This window comes from Rhipicephalus sanguineus, chromosome 1 (genome assembly GCF_013339695.2).
Source record: "Rhipicephalus sanguineus isolate Rsan-2018 chromosome 1, BIME_Rsan_1.4, whole genome shotgun sequence".
In the NCBI taxonomy this organism is placed as follows: Eukaryota; Metazoa; Arthropoda; class Arachnida; order Ixodida; family Ixodidae; genus Rhipicephalus; species Rhipicephalus sanguineus.
This window is the reverse complement of record NC_051176.1, coordinates 77,068,268-77,080,752: the sequence shown is the minus strand read 5'-3', so window position 1 is coordinate 77,080,752 and position 12,485 is coordinate 77,068,268. Positions and strand designations below refer to the sequence as shown.

At 41.2% G+C, this 12,485-nt stretch overlaps 1 protein-coding gene across 3 annotated transcripts in view; it reads left to right on the top strand.

Annotated features, from left to right (window-relative positions):
• The window catches only part of LOC119393175 (rab-like protein 6), a 113,200-nt gene that overhangs the window by 31,932 nt on the left and 68,783 nt on the right, over window positions 1–12,485 (top strand). For all 3 annotated transcript variants that reach the window (XM_049414834.1, XM_049414828.1, XM_037660013.2), the window contains exons 9-12: window positions 1,809–2,122; window positions 3,370–3,445; window positions 8,780–8,951; window positions 9,634–9,812. In XM_049414834.1, the coding sequence (XP_049270791.1) occupies window positions 1,809–2,122; window positions 3,370–3,445; window positions 8,780–8,951; window positions 9,634–9,812 (741 nt within the window). The remainder of the gene's footprint in view (window positions 1–1,808; window positions 2,123–3,369; window positions 3,446–8,779; window positions 8,952–9,633; window positions 9,813–12,485) is intronic.

Genomic DNA, 12,485 nt, shown 5'->3' with positions numbered 1-12,485 from the left:
CATTGATCAAAGGTAGGCATGGTGATGTGATGTGGTTGAGGTAAGGCAGCTCATGGATAGAAGGCGAGACATGGTGATTTGGTCAAGGCAAGGCAGCTCATTGATCAAAAGCTGGCATGGTGATGTGGCTGAGGCAGGGCAGCTCACAGGTGGAAGGCAGGTGTCGACGACGTGGCCAAGGCAAGGCAGCTTACGGGTGGAACGTGCTATCTTGTAGGTTATGCTTTACTGCCGTGCAAATGCCAAATTAGGCACAGCCCTCATTTTTTGACAACTGTGCACAAGGATTGCAGACATGGGCTATTGAGCAGTTATTTTCTTTACAAATGAGACCATTAACTATGTTAAGTGTTACATTAAGTAGTTCAAACCATAATATGCAAATTTGATGTGAAACCTGACATATTTTTTGGATGTATGCGCATTTCATTGTGGCAAAGTATTGTCTTCAACATTGATGTCGAACTGTGGGGGTTGTCTGCGAGGCCCTTATGAAGATAAATTCTCAGTTTTTTCTTGATATACTAGGCAAGTAACTATGCCAGGTGCCACATGGAAAGGTCATGACAATAATATTGCACTCCCTGCAATATTTGAGCACAAAGGGAGCTGCATTAAGTGCAAGTTCTTTTTTTAAAGAGCAAAATGCCAATAATTAGGGCTGGTCGACAGTGACTCCAATGAGGACGAGTAGCGAGTCCAGGGACTGCGTTGAAGACTTTCATTGTGGAATGTGCTCACATGTATATCTCCTTCTTATATTTTATTTCTTTGTGACTTGTGGAAAGTACATATAATATTTTTTTTTGGCAAATGTTTTAGGGTGAGTTTCAGCCACCCTAAGCTAGTCGCAACATTGGCCGTGTTCTTTATAGTCATTGTGTTGATTCATAAGTATGAACAATGTGAATTTGAAAGTCAGATCAAATTATTCGATTTGGATTCGAGACTTGAATGTTTGCACACCCCTCGGTAAAAGTAAACGTAATATGCCGTGTCTACTCCAACAAAACCAGCACAATATTGCATTTGAGTACTTTTGAATACTTTTAATATTTGAATACTTTTAGTATTTAGTTTTTGAAATTGAATATGAATATTATTTAATGTCTGATAGTAACCAGAATTTGTTAATATTTGCATGCCCTTCCAAATAAAGGAACTGTAGCTTGTTTTATACTCTGTTTACTGCTCCCATCATTACAGTACTTGTGGAATGTGGTGTGCTTGGTGTGGTGACCCCCCCAAAAGTTGTTCCATCACCTGTTAATATTCAATGCTTCAGGGAAAAGTTTCAGCAAATATTTTGTGGAAAGGGTTAGTTGCAATCATTAACCTAGCAGACGGGACAAAAAGTGAAGGTTTGATGTCTCGTAACAGTTATGCAGTACTTGTTCACAAGGGACCATAAAGGCAGTACTAATTGAATTCGCTGAGCTAGTGTATCTTGACAGACTTTTTTTTCATGTTTTGCCCATCATTGTTACTCAAGTACACTGCGTAATGCACCGTTCAAATGTATGTTTTTCCTGTCTTAATTGGCCACCGCTAATTATAGTTGTTTTAGCCTGGATTTCACAACAACCTAACACAAACTGAGGTGCTTTGCCACCTTTGGAAACTGAAATTGCATTGCAGAGTCCAGTTTAAAAACTATCAACTTGGACTAATCATCTCTTTTAATGTTTCTGTTTGAATTTGTGGTTGCTGAAGTCTTAAGCAGAGAGCTGTGATGACTGTTCTATGTACAGCTGTTAATTGGCTGGTACAATATCCTTTTCAAGTGACATTGATGCATAACTGTGCAGTGGCGGGAGAGGCAGGCCGGAGACCTTCCGTTAGTGCCAAAGTGGGACCATCACCCCCACGAAGTGTGTCAGTACCTACTTCACTTGGGCACGAAGCACAGAAGGCAGCAGCAGGAGCTACATTGCACCCACTGCAAGCCCAACAGCAGCAGCCTCGGCTGCAGCAAACGCAGTCGCCCAGGAAGCCAGCTGTTTCACCTACAATTGAACAAGGGTACCGCATCCAAAAAGCATCACCAACCTCATCAAATAGTGATGCTGCTGCTTCTGCTAAAGCATCATCTGGAAGTGTGCCATCACCAACGGCATCTGTGGTAAGTACATTGAGGATATGAAGTTCAAATTGCTGATCTATATATAAACATCTTATTTGGCCTCATTAATGCTGAGAAGCTTGATCACAAAAAAAAAGGCTTATTTGTATGGAAGTGAATTCATTATAAAAAAAAATATAAGTACAGACATGAGAAGAAAACAAGGCAACACAAACATTGACTATCAACTGAAAGGGTTAATCGTTAGCTGTTTTTTTGTAGAGAAAGGGGTAAAAAAAGAATGAGTCATGGGGAATGGAAAGCATGCTTTCCTTCAAATGTTGGGAACTTCAGGATGTTATACTGTTCCCTAGAAGCTTGTTGCTCAGAGGACACTGTGAGGAAGCAGATGGCTGGGGCAACACGAAAGCAAGAGTCGGAGAACTGATGCACTATTCTTACCTCTGAGTTATGAAATACGCACAGTACTTGTTCTGCAATGTGCAACAATGCATTGCATGTATCAGTTCTCTGCATTCGTGAGGCAAACAATAATTTCCGAAAATATAGTTCATAAAACATTGTGAAGATTTTAACAATTTTTTGTTCAATCAGAGAAAAAAAATTCAGTAAGGTCAAAGTCTGGCTCAATTGGTACATAATGCTGCAAAAATAAACCAGTGAAGAAGACGACAGACAAAGGAGAGAAGTGGCACACACAACGACTGGACTATCAGCTTCTCCGCTGAAAAGGAAAATCTGAAATAGAGGGGAGGGTAGAACTTTTTCGATGGGGCACATAAATTGTGCACCAGGACAGATGGCATCCTAATGTTTAGTTTAAAACATAGAAGCAACCTGAATTGATATTTTTTCAGTCCATAGATGAACCCAAAGCTGAACCATTTTTGGTTGAACTAGAATACAAATTTGAGCAAACAAACATTCAGCTTATCACTTTGGTTGCAAGACCACTTTGTTTACCACACTGCTTGACATGCCTCCCCGTAGCTTGACTCTCTTGAGATGGAACAAAACACTGCTCTTATCTCATGTGTTGCCTTCTTATCTGGGCCTTTCTCGGTCTGTACCATGCACCTGCCGTGTCCCTTCTTGGCTCAGTTTCACTTTACTGATTATCATCTCTTTCCTTCTTTGCTTTGGCTTGTTGCATACTTTTTTGTACACAGAGTCAAACATACTTGAGAGCACAGGGCAGCCATGCCATATGATGTATCCCAAGCGCATTATCAGGCGATGTCAGCGCGGGCACTTGAAGCTACCATTTGTTTTCTCCTTTGTCATAGGGCACACCGACAAAACAAGCTGCTGGCCTCATGTCAAAACTTTTCAATAAGAAACCAGAAAGGGAGGACTGTATGGGTGAGTCTCTGGAAGGCCCATGTCGTCTGAATCTTTTTTTGGGTTGTGAAAGGTGTGAGGTAGCTTCGTTGATGCCACAAGCTGTCACTTGAGTATAGCGCATCAGTTCTGCAGGAAAGATCATTCCTTTATACCTTCATGCTACAAAGTGGGTGGATGACAATTTTTTTTTTTTCCTTTCAAGCAGTCATTCTCTATTTGTCACTGGTGGTGGTGCAGAACTGCACCTTGACTTGCTCACTAAACATGCAAGCAAGCAAACAAAATAGCTCATTGCAAGTCTAGATTATGTGGCAGTGTGATACAGTCAAGCATTGGTAAGAGTGACCATCTACTGTTTAGTATTAAGGGCATCAGTGGAAAGATTGTCATCAAATGTAAAGTCTCTAATCCAGACATGGCTCAGGAAATGGGTGCCAAGGTTTTAGGCAATTTTTTTCAATCTGTGAGCTTCTTTATTTACAAGTGTACAGACACCCAGAAACACTTATAACGAAGGACAGTAGCAATAGCACACATAGAAAATCATTTCCTGAAGGAGTGTAGTAGCTTACGAGTGAAAAAAAAAGTAACTAGTCTTTTTTTTTTTTTAGTTATGCTATTATGCCTGCAAAGTGTGAGAAGTCTCTGCAGAATCTTGTAATTTAACATGGAGAGATATTTTTTCTTCTGGTGTATGTATCCTGTGAACTCTAGTGCTGTTTAAAACCCGCCACGGTGGTCTAGTGGTTAAGGTGCTCGACTGCTAACCAGCAGGTCGCGGGATCGAATCCTGGCTGCGGCGGCCGCGTTTCCGATGGAGGCGAAAATGCTTGAGGCCCGTGTACTTAGATTTAGGTGCACGTTAAAGAACCCCAGGTGGTGAAAATTTTCGGAGCCCTCCACTGCGGCGTCTCTCATAATCATATCGTAGTTTTGAGACGTTAAACCCCATAAATTATTATTGTTATTATATCCAATGCTGTTTAAGTGGGTGGTGCGGGTGCTCGCTGAACATTGTGCCAAAAGGGCTTACTTAGATATGCATTACATTCAAAATGTAAGCAAAGCTAGTAGGTGGATGATAATGCTGTAAATAATAGGCGTCTAGCATGTAGCGGTTCATTGTTTGATAGTGCATTATATGCATAAAAAGCAGCACCACTTTTGAATTAAAAGTCTCTTTAGGTCACACATAGAAAATAAATTAAAATTGCAAAAGGTTGTATTGCTACCAAAGAAATAATGAAGAGCAGACTACTTTGCAATGGCCATGGCATACATGTTAATGGAAGGTAATATGCCAGGTAAATGTGTCTTTTTGCGGTGTTACTGTGTAGAGTGCTCCCTCGTGCCATCTTGATACTGCTTTAAAAGATTGTATTCTCTATGCAAGATAAAAAAGCATGCATTTTTCATTGTTTAATTCATTGTGTGTTGGCACAATAACCTTGGGTTATGTTCCAGAGAGTAGATGGAGCTTTTAAACAAAACTCAATGCAAAAATTCTTTTATGTAATTTTTATGTTGTAAATATTCCATGTATCAAGTTTGAAGTAATGAGTAAGGTCATTCAGTTATATTTTGTTGACATACATGAAAGAATAAGGTGATCAGATGGTAGTTTAGACAGGACACACTCCACATTTACCTGTTTGGACTCACCGTTTCATTGGCCTTAGGTTGTGTCAAGGCTTCATGCCTGTAACTGGTGTAAAGGTGCTCTGTAGCCAAGCATCAGATGGAACATAGCTCCGTACTGCAGCTTTACTGTAATATTCCGTACTGTAGCATTATAGCAGTTTGTCAGATTCAGTGTTCCTATTTTGAGTGCTGATTAGTTTTCCCTCGTGCTGGAGTCAGTTATATTTTGTTGACATACATGAAAGAATAAGGTGATCAGATGGTAGTTTAGACAGGACACACTCCACATTTACCTGTTTGGACTCACCGTTTCATTGGCCTTAGGTTGTGTCAAGGCTTCATGCCTGTAACTGGTGTAAAGGTGCTCTGTAGCCAAGCATCAGATGGAACATAGCTCCGTACTGCAGCTTTACTGTAATATTCCGTACTGTAGCATTATAGCAGTTTGTCAGATTCAGTGTTCCTATTTTGAGTGCTGATTAGTTTTCCCTCGTGCTGGAGTCTGTTAGCCTCCTAGTTAGGTGTGATGGTAGAGCAACTGCCCAGGAAAGGTGTTGGTTCCAGGTTTGGACACTGGACCAGGACAAATTTTTCTTCAACTGCAAAGCCTTCTTTCGGAGAAACCTGTTTGATTTTCTTTCTAGCTTCACACTACTACGTATTTTTTCTTATCTATCTTCGTGCTAGAAAGACAATTTAGGCAGCAGGACACATTTGGGCAGCTGAAATGACCACTAGTATTATATAGAGAATAATGTTCTATTCTGTGCTATACAGTAGTTGAAATGTCATTGGGCAGCAGGCACAGACAAAAGTTGTTTGTTTCAACAGCCCTGTCAATAATTCATTTTACTTAGTATCTGTGATAAAATAGCTAGAATCAGGCTCTTTAACTGAACCCAAGCCTAAACTGAATACAGTACCCAAACTTGAATGTATTAGCTGATAATGAATGTAAAGCTGAATCGATATTCTCAGAATGCGCCCGAGACCAAGCCGTACTTGAGCAGAAGAAAATAATATTGGTTATCCGTTCAGAACAAAGTAGTTCAATGTGTAAGGTACAACAGTTGTTGTAGTCTACATGCAGAAACTGATTTGAATGGAGACTCATCCAGGCAGTTCTGGTTTATTGCTGTTGTTGTGCAGAGAGCTGGGTTCCTGAACAAGCCTATAGTGGAGGTCACGTATGTAAAATAGTTACCTGCCATTGACTAAGCATGTATTGCCTCTAATCAGCCTGTCAATTTGCTCTCTCAGTTTAGACCAAGCAATTTATTATTTTGCCTATCTCAACATGTTTCTTCAAAATGATGCATGCTAGGACGTACTGCTCCATTTTTTATCATTAATTTCAATGTGATCGTGCACCAGATCCAGTCCTGCCATGTCATGGGTGGTGTACATGTATCAAATTATCTAAATAGATTTGTGGCCAAACAGACTCTAGGAAACTTTCCATCTTATTTTGTTTCAATTTATATCCACTTCGATGCCCTGGCTAGAATATGTTGAAAACTAATGATCCTACAAAGTACAGTAGAACCCCGCTGTTACGTTCCTCACTGCTGCGTTTTCCCGGCTGTTACGTCGTTTTCCGCCGGTCCCGGCATAGCTCCCATAGGATACAATGTATTGGGAACCCCGCTGTTACGTCGTAACTTTCGGACCGTTCCCGTATGATACGTCGCGAAGTGCGCCCGGAGCCGACTGAGTGACTACCAAAGAGAGCGGCCATGGTGCATTTTCACGCAGCTTGGCCTCGTTTGACCGTAATATTAGCCGCATGAGAGGCGCAAGCAACAGAATCTTTCAATTGATGCAAACAAAAGCATGGCCTTCGAGATTAAAATTGCAAAGATGGCGTCTATGACGTAACTGCTCGCGAAAGCAAGGCCTTCGAGATTGGCATTTACTATTGACAAAAGCATAGCCTCTGAGATTTGCACTGCACAAACATGGCGTGTATGACGTAATTGCTTGCGAAAGCAAGGCCTTCGAGATTGGCATTCACTTCTGCCATCACGTTGGCGTAGACTCATCATCATCGTTATTTGTCGGAGAACGGGAGGAGTTCGAGCTGGTTGGAGCTCGCATGGTCGTGCGTGCGGTTCGCCGTCGGACTCGCCGCGCCGGTCGTGATTGCGTGTGCTTAGTTCTTTCATGCCTACAGCTGTTGGTGTTAAAAAAATCACATACGTTGATTACATTTCTGTGGATAAGGCCGTCCTAAGCTCCGCGTTTCTATCGACTAGATCGCGGCTGAGCGCGCCAATTTTCGTGCTGCTCGTAAGAATTGAAATAAAATTCTGTACCACTAAATATTTTGCCGTTTTTCCTGTTTTTCGGCTCTTACGTTTCCCGTCTCTTACGTTTATTTCCTACGGTCCCTTCAAAAACGTATCAGCGGGGTTCTACTGTACTACAAAGTGTAAAGTACTTTTTCTTTGTAAGCTTTGTAAGTGCACATTTGAAATTCGATCTTATTCTTTGTAATAAATTCTAGGTATAAAATTTTGTTTAAAGGTGACCGCACTCGTGCTCGGAAAGAAGTGTGCGCTGTTAATGAAACAGCTTTTCTTTTTTTTTTAATTTTGCAGGCCATTCATAAGAATCTTCAACATTAGCTTGTCGAAATTTTCAGCCATTTACACCACATTTAGAGGCGCCCCTGAATAGTGACTGCTGATGCTTCTAACCCCCATATTTGGCCTACAATATTTTCTACTGAGGAAAAAAAAAATAACCAAAGGACTAAGTTGTGAAACCTTTCCTAGAAGGCAAACTTGCTGTGGACTAGTTCCATGTGGACCTCTGGTTTCTTTTAGTGCTCCTCAGGCACCCTGTCCTGCTTCATGGTTTTGGAGCTTTTGCCATCTGTAGAAAAGAACAGTGCAAGAGCTAATGTGTTTCTTCATTTTGCTAGTTGATTTACCCCTTATTTGACAGCATACGTTGACTGGATTTGAGAGTTGCTCTTGAAGTATGATAGGGGTGGAAAAAGTATAAGTGAGCTCAGGTGTTATGATGATCAATACAAGTGGCAACACATGACCTTGTCTTTATTCAGCCAATACAACCAAGGCACTGGCTCTGATGCCCTCTGAAATTGCAACTTCAGAACATTTCTTTTAAACAGTGCCTAATAAATGCTGCTCAGAAAAATTCCCTGAACAAGCATTCGGAATGTAGGCACAGGTGAATAGCCACTGTTGATCTGGGTAATGTTAGTACTGTAAACTCCTTTAACAAATAGTGTCTGCTACTGATCATTGATGCCCAACTGATAATTAATGCTTAACTCCCCAACATAATTTGGTGAGACAAAAAATTTTGGCCATAAGAAGATAATAACCACAAGGATAATTTTGATGATTAGCATAATCTGTGACAGCAATATCTGCGATGTGGCATGCAGGCGGTGTCCAGTGAATGAATGAAATCTCATATGGTGCTTCAAATTTCATTTCTCTGTCAGTGCTAGAGAAGTCGAAATAATTGAACTTTCTGAAAAGTTCTATGTATCAAGAATTAGTCACTGACTATACCGTCATTGAACTTTGACAAATCTCTCAGCCAATGTTTAAGCAGAAATTATTCATTTATTTCACTTGTGCATGCCTGTAACTTACCCCTTACAGTGAATAGTAAGTAAGTCGCAACAAATGCAGTTAATTAACGCAGTGACTTTTTCTTACATCTGTTTCGCAGTGGTGCAAGCTGATGTTCATGCACCGCCACCAATGAGCTCTTCAACCATGGCAGTCCACAATGTTGATGACTTTGTACCAGACGGTGATGCAAGCTTTAGCTCCTTTTTAGAAGAGCGTGATGCTGATGGGGGTGCTGCTGCACCATCTGCACTTGACGAAGAAAGTGCCAGGTGAACACCCTGCACATTTGATTGGTTTCACCAACTGCATTTGAGTGTCTGCGTGCGAGCTGAGTGGTGGTGAAAACTGGTTGCAAAATTCTCATCTGCTGAGAGGCAGTGCATAATCAACAACCCAAGTTTGCGTTCACTACCATATCTGTTATAGCCTTTGAAAGAGCATTGAAATGCAAATCAGCCTGTCAAGTTTGAGCTGGTTAGCAGCTTGTGAGAAAGAGTTCTGTTGTTCTTTAGTGAACTAAAACTTTCTTGTGTAGACTGTACTTCTGACATAAGATAAAAATGGCATAGCAGATTCAGTACATAACCTGCCATACCATAAGTTTTTTGTGAATCATGTGAAATACCTTTTTTAAACTTGCACACTTGGGAAATGGCGGCAAAAACTTTTGCTGCCTTACTGGTAGTGCTGTGCGGGTGTGGGCATGTATGTGTGCTTTAATCAGTTACAGCTTTATTTGCTTCCAGCTTATTATTTTGCTTGCAGGTTAGTTTGTCTGGTATATGGAACTTCAGAATCCTTAGAGCCCCTAAGGGCTCTTTTTGTACTGTAAATAAATAAAGAGCAATTAACACTGAATTTAATTTGTATACATAGTTGTTGCAGCTGTCACTGAGCATTCCAAGCCAGCCAAATAACAAGCTTACCCATCTGGCTTCTCCTGCTCATTAGTGATGAAGAAGAGTCTGGTGGCAACCCACTGGTCACCGGATTCCAAGATGATGTAGACCCCGAGGACTTTCGTCCAGGTCGAGCAGCTGGTGACCTGCCGGCTTCTGTGGTGCCTGTGGGCAACAGAGACTCCCAAGACGATGAAGATGCTTTATGTGGGGGTGGCAGCAGTGCACGAGGTGAGGTGCCTTGAGATAGCCTGCAAGAATCAATGTAATTTGGTGGCTCATGGAAAAACAAAAAGCTTACAGAAAAAAAGAGGGCAGTACAAAGGTATGGCAGAGTGAAAAATGATCTTATAGACTCCTAAGCCACTTTGTGCTAGGAAAGTGAGCCAGTAGTTCCTCTTGCCTTTGCCATTCTTCCCAGAGGCAATCTTTTCTTTCTCTCTGCAATACTTCCCTTGAAAAGTCATAGACACTATGTCAGTTCCGAAAGTACAGAGACAGTTGGAGTTCAGAGTGAGAGGGCTCTGTCCTGCAGTGTATTTGCTACAAATAAGGCAGAGGATGGGCCTGATTATGATGGTAGTGCATACATAAATTTAAAGACCTTGTTATGCTGTGCTACAGCTGAGCACGTTTAGGGCGTCAGGAGGTCAAAACTCGCGCCTCTGATCAATAAATATTGAGCCGACGTATGAACGCTAGTGCGTTGAAGTATGTGTGAGTAGACGTGATTAGACGTGAGTATAAATGTGAGCTGACATAAGGCCGATAGTAAAGCTGAAGTTGAGTAGATAGAACCATAGGTCAATAAAAAATGTGGAGCTCACTCAGACTCACTCAAGAAATATCTTTTGCGCTTAGGGCTTACTCGGACACAGAATCACCAAAGTTTTCCTCAACCGAACTCACTCAGACTCACTAAAATTCTTCTCAACCGTACTCACTCAGACTCAAATGCACCAGAATATTCCTCACACGGACTCGTGGCTCGATCTGAGTCTGAGTGCCTAAGTGAGTTGACTCGTGAGTGAGTTTGCCGACATATGGTACTGTGCAGCAAGAAGTTGCAGCTAGAATTCTTTTCTCACGATGGCCAGCACAAACAAGACACAGGACTAGAAGAAAGTGCATGACACAAGCGCTGGTGTCATGTACACGACTGCACTTGTGTCATGTAGGTACTTTATTCCATTCCTGTGTCTTGTTTTGCCTTGGCCATCATGAGTGTATTCCAACTCGCCCAATTTGCTACCTTATTAGGATTCTTTTGTCAGCTTCCTACTAGTAGCAAGACCCATATACAAGACCACTGGAAACCAGATATATTCAATAACAGCCTCAAAATACCATCACACACTGATTTGTTTAAACAGGCACATTCAAGTATTACTCTTCATCTTCAGATCTTGCGGACTTAAATTCTTCAGTTGTTTCATTACGTCATGTTACTGACAGATTATTGAGATTTTTTTTTTTTGGCCTTCCCTTGTCCATGCATTTGCTTCACTTTGGACCCTCTGTGCATAGGCCTCAAGTCTGCATCCGCAGTACGTACTAAATAACTAAATAAATAAGTTAATGATCTTTTCTATAAATATTTAGAAATAAGCTTTTTGAAGTTAGTATTGTTCATACAGCAGAAGACATTGTGACATAAGTTAAGGAGGCTCACAGTAAATTATAAACACAGTTAGTGTGAACAGTGTTTAAAAAGTACAGCAAATTGTTGAGGAAAAAAAATGCAGTTACATGCTGCATATTCGAGTAAGCGGATCTGTAAAGCTACTGCAATTACTTCGAGTTATTCCTCTTGTCATTTGGATGAGCTCTGAATGCACATTTTATTTAGATTGACTCAAGTGCCCTCTGCCATAATACTAATGGTCTGCCTGTGTGAGACGAATGCAGATGCTGATTCTGGTTCAGTGCACTTTGACAAGATATAGAGTGCCCTGTTTTACACATCTGACAATGCGATGAGAAATTTTTGGCAAAAGAGACTACACCTGCATTCGCATGCCAAGCCTGTTGCTGGCTCACCTCTCTATTTACCATTAAACTTTCTCTTTGTTATAAAAACTTACATGCTGTTGAGATGAAGCCAATATCATTGTGAAAAGTAATGAGTGCACGCTCATCGGGAAAAATCGTGACATACAGCACTGCATGCGATTCAGCAAAGCTTCTCGATAAATTGAAACTCGTCAAGCTGTCATATACTTCTTGCTTTGAGCAGAGGCTATGTGTGGCTTTGATATCTGTTAGCAAAGCTTACATATCCATTCATCCAAGACTTTTCTTAATGTCTTCTTATTCGAACATGTAAGCTTTGCCAACAGAGAGAATCTAGCACTAGTGTCTTGTATATGACGAGCACTCCCGGTCATAGGGATGAGGGCATCTGCCTGATTTTGGTTGATGAAGACATAAATACGCAGTAATGACTCAATAGGGGGTGCAGTCGGGGGAAGGGGCGTGGGAAGAGTGGTAACCTAAGCATTACATGTGCCCTTGGCTCCAAGGCTGGAAAAAGCAGAGGAGTAAGTTTCCTAGCAGGTGCCAGTCAAGGGAATGGTCTAGAGCTTCTGCTGCCTGGATGATAGCTGTCTTGTTCACGTGACATCACAACATTTGATTTGCTTATATCTCCAGTAATAATAAACAATTGTAAAGACTGCTTGTGTTAAAAATAGACAATATTTTTAACAGGATTGTGGCTGTTTGGGCCTGTTGGTTTGGCATCAGTAATGATTTGTAGCGCAGATAACGTGGGCACAAAAGAAGACACGAGATGTGTGTTTGTCATCTTGTATTTTTTTTGTGTCCTTGTTATTTGCGTTTCAAATGTTTACTGATTACATCAGGACCCATTAAATCAGCTTCTGGCAAATACAGTGAGAAGAA